The 17,296-nt window shown below is 43.6% G+C and overlaps 2 protein-coding genes across 2 annotated transcripts; both read left to right on the top strand.

The window, feature by feature from the left end:
• Window positions 1-1,307: 1,307 nt before the first annotated feature.
• Window positions 1,308-4,853, top strand: LOC306961821 (extracellular calcium-sensing receptor-like; the record flags this gene model as incomplete). The annotated part of the gene is made up of 9 exons (XM_079554739.1): window positions 1,308-1,454; window positions 2,277-2,456; window positions 2,518-2,703; window positions 2,777-3,217; window positions 3,295-3,504; window positions 3,600-3,723; window positions 3,815-4,008; window positions 4,076-4,357; window positions 4,431-4,853. The coding sequence occupies 9 exons, from the start codon at window positions 1,308-1,310 to the stop codon at window positions 4,851-4,853; spliced, it is 2,187 nt and encodes a 728-aa protein (XP_079410865.1).
• Window positions 4,854-13,285: 8,432 nt separating this feature from the next.
• On the top strand, window positions 13,286-16,719 carry LOC306970536 (extracellular calcium-sensing receptor-like; the record flags this gene model as incomplete). The annotated part of the gene is made up of 9 exons (XM_079566529.1): window positions 13,286-13,345; window positions 14,113-14,292; window positions 14,358-14,543; window positions 14,616-15,056; window positions 15,127-15,336; window positions 15,432-15,555; window positions 15,679-15,872; window positions 15,941-16,222; window positions 16,297-16,719. The coding sequence occupies 9 exons, from the start codon at window positions 13,286-13,288 to the stop codon at window positions 16,717-16,719; spliced, it is 2,100 nt and encodes a 699-aa protein (XP_079422655.1).
• Window positions 16,720-17,296: the final 577 nt, after the last annotated feature.

Genomic DNA, 17,296 nt, shown 5'->3' with positions numbered 1-17,296 from the left:
GTACAGAAACCTAATCATATTGTTGATGTGATAATTGAGTGTAGATCTTCATGGTTTCTACATGTAGCAATGCTTTTTAATGTCATATTATTGCCCAAAGGTTTTTCTTTTATTGCCCCAAATGCAAAACAATAGTTTATTTCTCAAGATTTGAAAAACATTCAATTAAACAGAAGAATGAGAATAAATGTACATATTCAAACGCAAATTGGAAACAGGTGTGCTGTTATTGTTTATTACCGTGATTTAGATTTATTTATTTTATGACACAGATCTTTTACAGCGCTGATCTTTTTACAGAAGCAATGTTCTGTTTGTGAACATTGTTTGAGGTCACCATAGTATTATTACTGTCTAATACATGTGTTGCCCACGAGAGCCTCAGACGTGACAACACCGATCCTCCCCACAATAAGGTAATCGAAATAATGAAACTCACAAGTTACCAGCTTATTACAAACACATTATAAGATACGATTCGCACCTGACACAAAGTGATCTGAGCATATTCTTGAGGGAGTTTCTTTCCTGTTAATATCCTCCATCGTTGTTCTGACAAAAGCTTAGTCTTCTCACATTCACGAAGACTAATGACGGGTGTGCTGTAAAATCCAAATTTAACTGAACAAAATCCATTGACCCAGCAGGAGATGACCATTTCCACTTTTTACCAAGAAATTAACACGTTTCAGCTTCTTCTTCCAATGTTCTACTTCTAATGCCCACAGCATGCCAATACAAATTGCGCCGGGTTGGCAGATACCAGCATGTTGTACCATCATGTGGGAACTATGTATAAGGTGCACAAGTCCAAGGCGACTGCAGTGAACATGAAAAGAGAAAATCAAAGAAATTGTCAACAAATGCAGGAAATTGGAGTAAGTGTGCATGTTTTTTCTATTGTTCATGCAGTAAGTAAATCTTCTGGTGAAGGTTCCATGTCATATTAATTTCAAATCGAGGAATTGTGACAAAGTAGCTAATGAACACTAAAAATGAAAATGGTGTAATTCACTTTGAATGAATATGAAGGTCTAATAAACAATTTAAAGGGAGGAATACACATTTGTGTAGCTTGTTGATCGTCAAATCAGAGTGTTGTTCGTGTCTGTCATCTGATTTGCATATTCATGACCTCACATTAGTATTATAAATGCCGACAAGTGAGCAATGAGCGATGCATCCGCTACAGTTTCACAGAGGAGCTTTTTTAGTTTAGCTTTTTTTTTTTTAATAAGATGTTGGATTGTATCTCTTCTGTGCTGTGGTTTTGCTGTGCTCTCACATTTGGGCGGTGGGGTCTGGGGATGGGATTGCAGGATTCGGAAACAGTGCGCTGCTGGACTTGGGGACCCAACCGCAATCTGCCTCTGTCACAGGACGGAGATATAGTCATGGGTGGAAGCTTCAGTCTCCATGACGAAACTCCAGCTATTGATAATGTCTATGAGCAAGTACCACAATACAATTGTACAGGGTAAATTACCACTACTTGGCAATTTTGTTCATTTAGGATTTACTCATCCCAACTTTTTTTTCTCTTTTGTGTTTAGAAGTTTACAACTATATCAATTACAGAATGTTCATGCAATGATCTACGCTGTGGAGGAAATTAATCGTAATAATAGGCTGCTGCCCGGTCTAAAAGTGGGTTATCAAATTTCTGATGATTGTCGAAGGGTCTCTTGGGCTCTTCAAGATGTTCTGTCTTTTGTTGGAGGAGAAGCAACAAGCTGCACATTTGTGAACAAATCTGCTACTTTCAAATTCAACAAAAAAGGTGATAAGAAAAAACGTTTTGTGTAAAGTGATTTGAAACAAATATAGTAACCAATAACATTGACAGCCAATGATGTAACAGAGATGACAATTGTGACTTAAACTAAACACACGTTAAAAATGAAACTTTTCATTGGATTTTTACATTTCCTGAGCTTTTTAGTTTTTGGAGGTTTTTTCTTTGTCGCTTATAAACTAGCCAAAATTACAACATGGAATAATATTATTTTAATTAACTTGACTTTGACTTTTGATGATCACAACATTGATTTTGCAAATATGCAATTATAATGCAATAATGGAAGCTTGAATTTATTTTTCCCACAGTTAAAAGTTTTATTCCCATTATTGTTGGAGGTGCATCATCAGATACAAGTAAGACGCTGTCATCAATACTGGGACCTTTATCTGTGCTAGTAGTAAGTGAACTATCACTATGTCATGAAGCGCTATGACCTTATTATACATTGGAAATGATGTGTATAATGCTCTTTTAGATTAGCTTTTGGGCAAGTTGCCCCTGCCTCAGTGACAGACGACTGTATCCTAACTTCTTCAGGACAATCCCAAGTGATATATATCAAGCTCGCACCCTGGCCCAGCTAGCCATACGTTTTAAGTGGACTTGGATCGGAGCTGTGGTGATACAAAATGACTATGGGCTTGGAGCAGTAAAGGTGTGTAGTTTTATATAATACTAATACATACAAGACTTATGTACGCAATTCTTTCTTTTAGGTGTTTCAGAAAGAAACTGAGGGTTTTGTGTGTTTGGCCTTTCTGAGAACTGTCAGAGGAGAGAATATAGTAACAGACGCCAGAGAAGCTGCTCTCACCATTCAGGCTTCAACTGCTAAAGTTATTATGATCATTTCCGGGCCCAAAGCCGTCAGGGAACTGTTTGTGCAGCTAGACAGACTCAATGTAAGAAATAATGAATTAAAATAGAATATAAAAGATTATGTAATTAAAGTCTGCTGGTATGACCTTGCGACAGGTGACTGACAGACAGTTTCTGGCCACTGAGGCTTGGAGCACTAGTGGTGATCTCCTCCAACATCCGGCCACTTCCAGAGTCGCTCGTGGTGTTTTTGGTGTGGCCATTCGAAGTTCCAATATCGATGGATTTGAAGCCTACATCAGAGGTTTACACCCATCTCAGCGTCCAGACAATGAGTTCTTAAGAGAGTACTGGGAAAAAGAGTTTGGCTGTGCTCCTGTGTCTTCATCCTCCGCTTCTCTTCCTCCCTGCAATGGGACAGAGTCACTGTATGGGGTGCACAGTCACTTCACTGACATGTCCCAGTTAAGGGTCACATATAATGTATATCTTGCAGTTTATGCAGCAGCTCATGCCCTCCACAGCCTTTTGTCCTGCCCCAACACTGACACCTCTACATCCAGCTGCTCCTCTCCTCACCAGGTCACACCAGCACAGGTAGGTCAAGATGCACTTTGTGGTGAAAATACTGACTGAATATAAACATGTTTTTCACATGTGTATTTTGCATTCAGCTTCTTAAGCACTTGAGCAGAGTGAACTTCACAACACCTCAGGGCGAGAGGTTTTATTTCCAAGGAGGGGATATTCCAGCTAAGTACGACCTGGTCAACTGGCAGAAGAGTCCTGAAGGGTCACTCAGACTTTCACTCATTGGGAAAGTGGATGGCTTTGACATTGATCTGAATGAAACAGGAATTCAATGGAGCACAGGCTCAAGCCAGGTTATCAATACATAATGTTGCATCAACAATATTTAATATTTTGTTTTGCTTTGTCAGTCATTTATGTCTAAAGTTTCTAACTTTGGTACACATAGGTGCCTGTTGCTGTTTGCAGTGTAAGCTGTGCTCCAGGGACACGGAAGGCAAGGAAAAAAGGAAAACCATCCTGCTGTTTTGATTGTATCACATGTGCAAGTGGAGAAATAAGCAACAAAACAGGTACATTTCCTTCTTTCTTCTTTATGTTTCTGATCTATTTACTCTTTTTGTACCAACTGTTGATCCGGTTATGTTTCCTTTTTATGGAAAGATTCTTTAAATTGTCAGCGTTGTCCTCCTGAATACTGGTCAAATGCAAAAGGAACGGCCTGCATCCCTCGACAGCAGGACTTTCTGTCCTTTAATGAAACTCTGGGCATCACTCTGACTACAGTGGCTGTGTTTGGAGCTGTAATGACCACAGCAGTATTTGTAGTTTTCCTTTATTACCAACAAACACCCATGGTACTATTACAGTCAATATCACTTTTATGACTTGATATGAGTAAATAAAAATCTTCCCTTTTTACAGGTTCGAGCAAACAACTCAGAGCTGAGCTTCCTGCTCCTTGTGTCCCTGAAGCTGTGCTTCTTGTGCTCGCTGGTGTTCATTGGTCGACCATCGGTCTGGTCCTGTCGTTTCCAACAGGCAGCGTTCAGCATCAGTTTTGTTCTTTCTATTTCTTGTCTGCAAGTCAAAACGATGGTTGTTCTCGCAGCTTTCCGCTCTGCACGACCCGGTGCTGGGATGTTTGTTAAATGGTTTAGTCCAAGAAAACAGAGGGGCAGTGTGTGCCTGCTCACCAGTATGCAGGTGAAAACTGTTCCTACTATTTGGTTTTGATTTCACTTTCAAACCAAAACTAAAACACCCTTTTTTTTAACAGATCATCATCTGTGTTGTGTGGCTGAGTGTCAGTCCTCCAGAGCCTCACCTGGACCTGGGTGTCCAGGGGTCAAAGGTGACTGTGGAGTGTGCCATGGAGTCAGTGCTGGGCTTCTCTCTGGTCCTGGGATACATCGGCCTGCTGGCCTGCACTTGTCTCCTCTTGGCTTTTCTGGCTCGAAAACTCCCCGACAACTTCAATGAGGCCAAACTCATCACTTTCAGCATGTTGATCTTCTGTGCAGTTTGGGTGGCCTTTGTCCCTGCCTATGTCAGCTCTCCAGGAAAATACTCAGTGGCAGTAGAAATCTTTGCCATTTTGGCCTCCAGTTATGGCTTATTGTTTTGCATATTTGCTCCAAAATGTTTTGTAATACTTTTGAGGCCTGAAAGAAATACTAAGAAACACCTGATGGCTAGATAACAAACTATAAAATATAAACAAATACAATCTTAGTACATGAGCACATTCTGCATATTGCTTACTAGATTTGCTCAGCCTGGCATCCAGAATGATACCCCTCTGTATATTTTATACATGGTGGATATCAGTCTGGGCAGGAAGCTCCCTGTTGCTCCTTCTGCTAAACTCAAACGGATCCGTGCAATCAGAATCGTTTATTTGCAGTCATTTCATATTTGTTGTTGGCGATTGGCATCACGCATGGGAAGCGGAAGCCCTCATGATAACGATCTACGGGCGGTGCAACGGAGAGACAAGTTTTTTTTTTCTAATCAACGGTAAATTACACAAAACTCATCGCCAGAAGGTGAGTTTTGTGATTGATAATTCTGTTTTAAAATTAACGCAAAACCACTAATAACACCACTGACTGCCCTTCACTGATTGGTTTACACCACTTCCTGTTTGCTTGTGTATGTTACGCTGTAGAAATCAAGTTGATGCATCTAGACTCACCGCTGTACCAGCGTGAGTGTCTGGATTTTCCAGGCTAAGAGTTACATAGACCTTTGTAACATTGTTCAATCTGCCAATCAAAGGGTGCCTAATGGAGACATTTTGGTATGACAAATAAATGACATGAAAGAGAATCTCTCAGTTCATCTTTGTACACAACTAATAGCAAGTCCCTATAGTAATAATAATAATAATAATAATAATAATGCATTGGTTTTATATAGTGCTTTTCTGGACACTCAAAGACGCTTTACATTGCACTATTCATTCACTCCATACTCGGTGGTGGTAAGCTACAATTGTAGCCACAGCTGCCCTGGGGTAGACTGACGGAAGCGAGGCAACCAGTCTGCGCCATCGGCCCCTCCGACCACCACCACTCACTCACTCACTCACGCACTACATTCGCTAGGCTTCCTGGTGTTCCCAAACGGTCTCCCATCCAAGTACCGACCAGGCCCTTCCCTGCTTAGCTTCCAAGGTCTGACGGGATTGGGCATATACCGCCTATGCTATGTGATGGTATTCACATTGTAGTAGGCTACTGATATTTTGACCCATACATGTATGAATGCCAATTGCATCAGATAGATACATTTTGAAATCAACAACAAACAAATAAAAATGTTGTGCGTTACTAGTATGACATGTGCACATAGTAAAAGGCTGAAAATGTATGTACATTTCCGGGTAAAAACAATTCATTAAAAAGAAAAGTACTTGCACTAAAACATCTCATAGAATAAAACCCATTTTTTTCAAATGGCAAAACATCACAAATATGAGGTCTATTTCCATAATGGGAACAATTTCAGCTGAAATGTATATTGATTGACCAGGCACTCAGCATTGGGTCAGCCCCTGACAAAGGATTATGAGCTGGAGACCTGTGTAGGTATAGTAACCTCAGTATAACTGGGCTGTTGAAGAGTGACCTTGGGACTGCTCTCTGATCTGACCGGCCCAATTGTCGCCGGGCCACTGGAAAAATTCCCAGTGCTCCCAATGTACAGTCCAGCCCTGCTAATTTTTATTACAAACCGTGAAAAGTGTGCCTGTGACCTGTGCCAGTGTTTACATGTTATATCCAAACGAAACTAGAGAAACTCCTGTATTACTATATTTGTTTTATTCATTTGATTGTATTTGTATTTGCATGATAGCAATTTATTCTTATTTCTATTCTATGTTTTGAACATTTAAACGTTTGAACAAAAGAAAGATAAAAGTAAATTAAAAACAAAACAAAGTAAAAAAAAAAATATATATATATAAATAAAAGGGCTGTGGGGAGGGGGGTTCTGGCCACTGATAGAAGCACTGATAAAAATAACAGACCTTCTCTTGTAGTTCAAATTTGCACGTACTTTATAACATCCATCCATCCATCCATCCATTCATTTTCTTCCGCTTTATCCGGGGCCGGGTCGCGGGGGCAGCAGTCTCAGCAGAGATGCCCAAACTTCCCGATCCACACACACCTCCTCCAGCTGTTCTGGGGGGACCCCGAGGCGACACCAGGCCAGCTCGGAGACATAGTCCCACCACCGTGTCCTGGGCCTTCCACGAGGCCTTGTCCCACTAGGACATGCCTGGAACACCTCCCACGGGAGGCGACCAGGAGGCATCCGGAACAGATGCCCTAGCCACCTCAGCTGGCTCCTTTCGACGTGAAGGAGCAGCGACTCTACTCCGAGCTCCTCCCGGGTAACTGAGCTCCTCACCCGATCTCGGAGGGTGCGCCCAGCCACCCTGCGAAGGAAACTCATTTCAGCCGCTTGTATTCGCGTTTTTGTCCTTTCGGTCATGACCCAAATCTCATGACCATAGGTGAGGGTGGGAACGTAGATCGATCGGTAAATCGAGAGCTTTGCCCCCCGACTCAGCTCCCTCTTCACCACGACAGACCGATACAGCGACCGCATAACTGCTGACGCCGCACCGATCCGTCTGTCGATCTCACGCTCCGTCCCTCACTCGTGAACAAGATCCCGAGATACTTGAACTCCTCCACTTGAGGTAAGGACTCCCCACCGACCTGTAGAGGGGAAGCCACCTTTTTCCGGTGGAGAACCATGGCCTCGGATTTGTAGCTGCTGATCCCCATCCCGGCCGCTACACACTCGGCTGCAAACCGCCCCAGAGCGTGCTGAAGGTCCTGGTTCGTTGAAGCCATCAGAACAACATCATCCGCAAACAGCAGAGATGAGACTCTGAGGCTCCCAAACCGGACACCCTCCGGCCCCTGGCTGCGCCTAGAAATTCTGTCCATAAAAGTAATGAACAGAACCGGTGACAAAGGGCAGTCCTAGCGGAGACCAACATGCACCGGGAACAGGTCTGACTTACTACCGGCAATGCGAACCAAGCTCCTGCTGCGGTCATACAGGGAACGGACAGCCCTTAGCAGAGGGCCCTGGACCCCATACCCCCACACGGCACCACGTGGGACGCGGTCGAACGCTTTCTCCAGATCCACAAAACACATGTGGACTGGTTGGGCGAACTCCCACGAACCCTCGAGCACCCGATGAAGGGTATAGAGCTGGTCCAGTGTGCCACGACCAGGACGAAAACCGCATTGTTCCTCCTGGATCCGAGGTTCAACTATCGGCCGGATCCTCCTCTCCATCACCCCGGAGTAGACCTTACCGGGGAGGCTAAGGAGGGTGATTCCTCTGGAATTGGAACACACCCTCCGATCCCCCTTCTTAAAGAGAGGGACCACCACCCCGGTCTGCCAATCCAGGGGCACTGTCCCCGACCGCCACGCGATGTTGCAGAGACATGTCAGCCAAGACAGTCCTACAACATCCAGAGACTTAAGGTACTCAGGGCGAATCTCATCCACCCCCGGAGCCCTGCCACCGAGGAGCTTTCTCACCACCTCGGTGACTTCAGCTTGGGTGATGGACGAGCCCACCCCCGAGTCCCCAGCCTCTGCTTCCTCATTGGAAGACGTGACGACGGGATTGAGGAGGTCCTCAAAGTACTCCTTCCACCGCCCGACGACATCCCCAGTCGAAGTCAGCAGCTCCCCACCCGCACAGTAAACAGTGTTGGTGAAGCACTGCTTCCCCCTCCTGAGGCGCCGGATGGTTTGCCAGAATCTCTTCGAGGCCGACCGATAGTCTTCCTCCATGGCCTCCCCGAACTCCTCCCAGACCTGAGTTTTAGCCTCCGCGACCGCACGAGCTGCAGCACGCTTGGCCTGCCGGTACCTCTCAGCTGCCTCAGGAGTCCCACAAGCCAACAAGGCCAGGTAGGACTCCTTCTTCAGCTTGACGGCATCCCTTACTTCCAGGCGCCACCACCGGGTTCGGGGATTGCCGCCGCGACAGGCACCAGAGACCTTACGGCCACAACTACGAGCAGCCGCATCGACAATGGAGGAGGAGAACAGAGTCCACTCGGACTCCATGTCCCCAGCCTCCCCCGGAATCTGGGTGAAGCTCTTCCGGAGGTGGGAGTTGAAGACCCCGCCGACAGAGGGATCAGCCAGACGTTCCCAGCAGACCCTCACAACACGCTTGGGCCTGCCAGGTCTGACCGGCTTCCTCCCCTGCCAGCGGATCCAGCTCACCACCAGGTGGTGATCGGTTGACAGCTCAGCCCCTCTCTTCACCCGAGTGTCCGAGACACGCGGCCGGAGGTCAGACGACACAACTACAAAGTCGATCATCGACCTCCTGCCTAGGGTGTCCTGGTGCCACGTGCACTTATGGACACCCTTGTGCTCGAACATGGTGTTCGTTATGGACAAACTGCGACTAGCACAGAAGTCCAATAACAGAACACCACTCGGGTTCAGATCGGGGAGGCCGTTCTTCCCAATCACGCCCTCCCAGGTCTCACTGTCGTTACCCACGTGGGCGTTGAAGTCCCCCAGCAGAACAATGGAGTCCCCAGTCGGAGCACTATCTAGTACCCCTCCCGGGGACTCCAAGAAGGCCGGGTACTCTGCACCGATGTTGGGCCCGTAAGCCGAAACAATCTTTATAACATCATGTAACTAATTAATATATATTTTTCTTAATTCCAATTTAGTGGGATCAGTTCTGTCGACAGCACCGAGACAAATTTAATAACCGTTTTCTGCTTGTTAATAAGATTAGCTGTTACTGGGGGCACTCCAGTTGTTAGGACAGTTCCATAAAGTGTGCTAGTGCTAGTGTGCCACTGAGAAAAAGTAACTTCATGAAGTGCTGGGTTGAACTCATGGTTAAGTGTAATCGGGATTAATACTCAAATATCTTGCCAATTAAAATGTTTTCCAATATGGTGTATTTGTTGCAAACAAGACCAATGACACGTTCTACATGTATCCGTACATGAGCAATTTTTTGTGTCTGTTCAACTTCAAGGGGTGACTGTTGGGATTTTCCTCTTGTGAAACTGGTAATGTTGATTTGAGCGCACTAGAATCCTACACTGTCTGAAATGTCAAAACCCCAGTCAGCAAGAATGAGGTCTCCAGGCAGTAGATTTCTGAACAATCCACGGTTTTCCGTGATGTGCTTGTCACTGGCTCTTCCACCACATGCACTGGATAAGAAGGAAACTGACCAGTTATACTAACCAGGAACTTGATTGTATTGCAGTGCTCGTAGACAAACCATGTTTTCTCCCCTTACCATCATGTTCTTCGGTCTCTGAATGTGTATTTCGAAGCAGTCGAAATTATCACTGCAGTTTTCTGCCCAAATGTTTTCATAACTCTTCCCCTGTTGACCAGCGAATAATGTGTTTCAAACTCACATAAAGAATGTGTATGTACAATTAGGAAAATTCTGAAGGCTGTTGATGTTGACGTCTGATAGCGATGAGCCAAATCTTGTAGCGGTGTGTTTGCTTCATACCAGACAGTGTCATGACAAATTGTTCAAATTTACCCAGATCATTAGGCCTTGTTGGTGGCAAGTCTGGCTCAGTGTCATCGTAAATCCTTTTTAAGACATCAAATAAAGACAATCCAGTGAAGCATGTTACCAGGTCTTCCTGTGTCATCCTGAATGTTTTCTATTTGTTTTCAGACAAAAAATGTTGAAATAAGGTGTAAATGGTTTAAGATGATCTGCATCTAGGTGTTTTGGTTACATGTTGGTGGTTCCATTTTCCGAAGTTCGCGAAAGAACAGTTGGGTCCTGCAGCAACATCGGTGACGTCTTCCAATTCATTATCGCATATGGTGGTAGCATGCAGCTCCAAAAGTGCACTTGCAGCAGCATGTTTGGGTTTTGATGCTTTCCTCTTTTCTGCCCGTATATATCTGGAAATTAAAGACTAATAGAAATAATACAAATATATACCCAATAGGACAAAGTTGTTACATAGGACATTTTACTAATAGTTTGTGGTTGAATTATTAAACGTAGATATAACTGGATATGACTGCCTATGTAAAAGTGTTTCAGAATTCTGTGATAATCACTTATCAGTGTGCCGTTTACCTGTTGGCTTGTATCAAGTTGCTTTACTATTTCCTTGGTGTCAAACATTCGCCCAACTTGAGGGAAGATGTGGTCAAATAGGTCTGATGGTTTGCCAACATTAATCCAATGTGTACATTTTGAAGTACACAAAGGAAATCATGTCCTAATAATAATGGTAAATCTACAGTACAGTAACCTAATCATATTGTTGATGTGATAATTGAGTGTAGATCTTCATGGTTTCTACATGTAGCAATGCTTTTTAATGTCATATTATTGCCCAAAGGTTTTTCTTTTATTGCCCCAAATGCAGAACAATAGTTTATTTCTCAAGATTTGAAAAAACATTCCATTAAACAGAAGAATAAGAATGTACATATTCAAACACAAATTGGAAGCAAAGGACAACTTTTGAGCAAATAATTGTATACAAGGCACCACATGCTTTGGACGTGCTTTGCATATTTGATTAAATTATGCAGCAAAAATTAACAAGCAATGCAAACATTTCTCAAAAACTTTAGATTTGTTGCCAGTTGGAACTCCATTTAATGCTTTTAATTAATTTGAACGCCACACGGACACTCTGGATTGCTGTTATTGTTTATTACCGTGATTTTGATTTATTTATTTTATGACACAGATCTTTTACAGCGCTGATCTTTTTACAGAAGCAATGCTCCGTTTTTGAACATTGTTTGAGGTCACCATAGTATTATTATTATCTAATACATATGTGTTGCCCATGAGAGCCTCACACGTGACAACACCGATCCTCCCCACAATAAAGTAATCGAAATTATGAAACTCACAAGTCACCAGCTTATTACAAACACATTATAAGATACGATACGCACCTGACACAAAGTGATCTGAGCATATTCTTAAGGGAGTTTCTTTCCTGTTAATAACCTCTGTCGTTGTTCTGACAAAAGCTTAGTCTTCTCACATTCATGAAGTCTAATGACGTGTATGCTGTAAAATCCAAATTTAACTGAACCTCCGGCACGATTTGAACATTGATTGACCCAGTAGGAGATGATCATTTTCACTTTTTACCAAGAGATGAACACGTTTCAGCTTCTTCTTCTAATGTTTTGCTCACAGCATGCCAATACAAATAGCGCCGGGTCGGCAGATACTCATATGTTGTGACGTCATGTGGGAACTGTGTATAAGGTGCACAAGTCCAAGGCGACTGCAATGAACGTCCATCCATCCATCCATCCATTTTCTTCCGCTTTATCCGGGGCCGGGTCGCGGGGGCAGCAGTCTCAGCAGTCTCAGCAGTCTCAGCAGTCTCAGCAGAGATGCCCAAACTTCCCGATCCACACACACCTCCTCCGGCTGTTCTGGGGGGACCCCGAGGCGACACCAGGCCAGCTCGGAGACATAGTCCCACCACCGTGTCCTGGGTCTTCCACGAGGCCTTGTCCCAATAGGACATGCCTGGAACACCTTCCGCGGGAGGCGACCAGGAGGCATCCGGAACAGATGCCCGAGCCACCTCAGCTGGCTCCTTTCGACGTGAAGGAGCAGCGACTCTACTCCGAGCTCCTCCCGGGTAACTGAGCTCCTCACCCGATCTCGGAGGGTGCGCCCAGCCACCCTGCGAAGGAAACTCATTTCGGCCGCTTGTATTCGCGATCTTGTCCTTTCGGTCATTACCCAAATCTCATGACCATAGGTGAGGGTGGGAACGTAGATCGATCGGTAAATCGAGAGCTTTGCCCTCCGACTCAGCTCCCTCTTCACCACGACAGACCGATACAGCGACCGCATCACTGCTGACGCCGCACCGATCCGTCTGTCGATCTCACGCTCCATCCGTCCCTCACTCGTGAACAAGATCCCGAGATACTTGAACTCCTCCACTTGAGGTAAGGACTCCCCACCGACCTGAAGAGGGGAAACCACCTTTTTCCGGTGGAGTGAAAAGACAACGTGAAAAGACAAAATCACAGAAATTCTCAACAAACACAGGACATTGGAGTAAGAGTGCATGTTTTTTCTATTGTTCATGCAGTTAGTAAATCTACTGGTGAAGGTTCCATGTAATATTAATTTCAAATGGACAAATTGTGACAAAGTAGCTAATGAACAATACAATTAAAATGGTGTAATTCACTTTGAATGAATATGAAGGTCTAATAAACAACTTCAAGGGAGGAATACACATTTGTGTAGCTTGTGGATCGTCAAATCAGAGTGTTGTTCGTGTCTGTCATCTGATTTGCATATTCATGACCTCACATTAGTATTATAAATGCTGACAAGTGAGCAATGAGCGATGCATCCGCTACAGTTTCACAGAGGAGCTTTTATAGTTTAGCTTTTTTTTAAAATAAGATGTTGGATTGTATCTCTCGTGTGCTGTGGTTTTGCTGTGCTCTCACATTTGGGCTGTGGGGTCTGGGGATGGGATTGCAGGATTCGGAAACAGTGCGCTGCTGGATTTGGGAAACCAACCGCAATCTGCCTCTGTCACAGGATGGAGATATAGTCATGGGTGGAAGCTTCAGTCTCCATTACAAAACTTCAGCTATTGATGATGTCTATGAGCAAGTACCACAATACAATTGTACAGGGTAAATTACCACTACTTGGCAATTTTGATCATTCAGGATTTGCTCTTGCCAATTTTGACTTTTTTTTTCTCTTTTAGAAGTTTAGTACAACATCAATTACAGAATGTTTATGCAATGATCTACGCTGTGGAGGAAATTAATCGTAATAATAGGCTGCTGCCCGGTCTAAAAGTGGGTTATCACATTTTTGATGATTGTCTCAGGGCCTCTTGGGCTCTTCAAGATATTCTGTCTTTTGTTGGAGGAGAAGCAACAAGCTGCACATTTGTGAACAAATCTGCTACTTTCAAATTCAACAAACAAGGTGATAAAAAGAAAGTTATTTATTGTGTAAAGTGATTTGAGAAAAATATAGTAACAAATAACATTGACAGCAATAATGTAATAGAGATGACATGTGTGACTTAAACTAAACACTTGTTAACATGAAACTTTCATTGGATTTTTACATTTCCTGAGCTTTTTAGTTTTTGGAGGTTATTTTCTTTGTTGCTTATAATAAATTAGCTAAAGTTAAAACAAAATATTTTTTAAATTACTAGACTTTATGATCACAAATATATTCGTCCCACAGTTAAAAGTTTTAATCCAATTATTATTGGAAGTGCAACATCAGGTAGAAGCAAAATGCTGTCATCAATCCTGGGACCTTTGTCTGTGCCAGTAGTAAGTGAAGTATAACTATGTCGTTAAGAGCTGTGAGCTTATTATACATTGGAATTTATGTGTATGATTCTCTTTTAGATCAGCTATTCGGCAAGTTGCCCCTGCCTCAGTGACAGACGACTGTATCCTAACTTCTTCAGGACAATCCCAAGTGATATATATCAAGCTCGCACCCTGGCCCAGCTAGCCATACGTTTTAAGTGGACTTGGATCGGAGCAGTGGTGTTACAAGATGATTATGGGCTTGGAGCACTAAAGGTGTGTAGTTTTATATAATACTAATACATACAAGACTTATGGACACCATTATTTTATTTTTTTAGGTGTTTCAGAAAAGGACTGAGGGTTTTGTGTGTTTGGCTTTTCTGAGAACTGTCAGAGGAGAGAATATAGTAACAGACGCCAGAGAAGCTGCTCTCACCATTCAGGCTTCAACTACTAAAGTTATTATTATCTTTGCCGGGTCCAATGTCGTCAGGGAACTGTTTGTGCAGCTCGACAGACTCAATGTAAGAAATAATTAATTAAATAAAATATAGAAGATTATGTAATTAAAGTCTGCTGGTATGACCTTGCGACAGGTGACTGACAGACAGTTTCTGGCCACTGAGGCCTGGAGCTCCAATGGTGATCTCCTCCAACATCCAGCCACTTCCAGAGTCGCTCGTGGTGTTTTTGGTGTGGCCATTCGAAGCTCCAATATCAATGGGTTTGAAGCATACATCAGAGGTTTACACCCATCTCAGCGTCCAGACAATGAGTTCTTAAGAGAGTACTGGGAAAAAGAGTTTGGCTGTGCTCCTGTGTCTTCATCCTCCACTTCTCTTCCTCCCTGCAATGGGACAGAGTCACTGTATGGGGTGCACAGTCACTTCACTGACATGTCCCAGTTAAGGGTCACATATAATGTATATCTTGCAGTTTATGCAGCAGCTCATGCCCTCCACAGCCTTTTGTCCTGCCCCAACACTGACACCTCTACATCCAGCTGCTCCTCTCCTCACCAGGTCACGCCAGCACAGGTAGGTCAAGATGCACTTTGCGGTGAAAATACATATTTTATATATTATATTTTATATATTTTGCATTCAGGTTCTTGAGCACTTGAGCAGAGTGAACTTCACAACACCTCAGGGCGAGAGGTTTTATTTCCAAGGAGGGGATATTCCAGCTAAGTACGACCTGGTCAACTGGCAGAAGAGTCCTGAAGGGTCACTCAGACTTTCACTCATTGGGAAAGTGGATGGCTTTGACATTAATCTGAATGAAATAGGAATTCAGTGGAGCACAGGCTCAAGCCAGGTTATCAATACATAATGTTGCATCAACAATATTTTCTATTTTGTTTTGCTTTGTCAGTCATTTATGTCTAAAGTTTATAACTTTGGTACACATAGGTGCCTGTTGCTGTTTGCAGTGTAAGCTGTGCTCCAGGGACACGGAAGGCAAGGAAAAAAGGAAAACCATCCTGCTGTTTTGATTGTATCACATGTGCAAGTGGAGAAATAAGCAACAAAACAGGTACATTTCCTTCTTTCTTTTATTTTACTCTTTTTGTACCAACTGTTGATCTGGTTATATTTCCTTTTTATGCTTCAAAAATTAAATATTTCATTTCAATCATATTTTCCTTTTTATGAAAAGATTCTTTAAATTGTCAGCGTTGTCCTCCTGAATACTGGTCAAATGCAAAAGGAACGGCCTGCATCCCTCGACAGCAGGACTTTCTGTCCTTTGGTGAAACTCTGGGCATCACTCTGACTACAGTGGCTGTGTTTGGAGCTGTAGTGACCACAGCAGTCTTTGCAGTTTTCCTTCACTACCGACAAACACCCATGGTACTATTACAGTGAATAGCACTTTTATGACTTGATGTGAGTAAATAAAAATCTTCCTCTTTTTACAGGTTCGAGCAAACAACTCAGAGCTGAGCTTCCTGCTCCTTGTGTCCCTGAAGCTGTGCTTCTTGTGCTCGCTGGTGTTCATTGGTCGACCATCGGTCTGGTCCTGTCGTTTCCAACAGGCAGCGTTCGGCATCAGTTTTGTTCTTTCTATTTCTTGTCTGCAAGTCAAAACAATGGTTGTTCTCGCAGCTTTCCGCTCTGCACGACCCGGTGCTGGGATGTTTGTTAAATGGTTTAGTCCAAGAAAACAGAGGGGCAGTGTGTGCCTGCTCACCAGTATGCAGGTGAAAAATGTTCCTACTTTTTGGTTTTGATTTAACTTTCAAACCAAGGCTACAACACCCCCCTTTTTTTCTAGGTCATAATCTGTGTTGTGTGGCTGAGTGTCAGTCCTCCAGAGCCTCACCTGGACCTGGGTGTCCAGGGGTCAAAGGTGACTGTGGAGTGTGCCATGGAGTCAGTGCTGGGCTTCTCTCTGGTCCTGGGATACATCGGCCTGCTGGCCTGCACTTGTCTCCTCTTGGCTTTTCTGGCTCGAAAACTCCCCGACAACTTCAATGAGGCCAAACTCATCACTTTCAGCATGTTGATCTTCTGTGCAGTTTGGGTGGCCTTTGTCCCTGCCTATGTCAGCTCTCCAGGAAAATACTCAGTGGCAGTAGAAATCTTTGCCATTTTGGCCTCCAGTTATGGCTTATTGTTTTGCATATTTGCCCCAAAATGTTTTGTAATACTTTTGAGGCCTGAAAGAAATACTAAGAAACACCTGATGGCTCGATAACAAACTCTACAATTTAAACAAATACAATTAAATTCTCATTAAGTACATGAGCACATTCTGCAAATTGCTTACTAGATTTACATAGCCGGGAATCCAGAATGATTCCGCTCTGTATATTTTAAACACAGTGGATATCAGTCTGGGCAGGGAGCGCCCGCTGTTCTCCTTCTGCCAAACTCAAATGGATCCGTGCAATCAGAACTGTCTATTTGCGGTCACGCGTGAGACACAATTCTTCGGCCCAAATGCAAAACGTTATGTATGGCGCAAACCTATCACTGCTCATCGTCCTTAGTGCACCACCTCCAGTTTCAAATATGGTGTGGGGAGCATCATGGGAAGATAGATGGAGACAAATACAGGGACATTTTGGAGGAAACCCTGCTGGAGTCAGCAAGAGAATTGAGGCTGGAGCTTCACCTTTCAGCAGGACAATGACCCTAAACACAAAGTTAAATCTATAATGGAATGGTTTAAAAAAATAAAATAAAAAAAATAAACACATATTAATGTGTTAGAATGGCCCAGTCAAAGTCCTGACCACAATCCTATTGAAAATCTTGGTAAGACCTGAAAA

This window comes from Gobius niger, assembly GCF_951799975.1.
Source record: "Gobius niger genome assembly, chromosome: 1".
In the NCBI taxonomy this organism is placed as follows: domain Eukaryota; kingdom Metazoa; phylum Chordata; class Actinopteri; order Gobiiformes; family Gobiidae; genus Gobius; species Gobius niger.
This window is presented reverse-complemented; position numbering and strand designations above follow the sequence as displayed.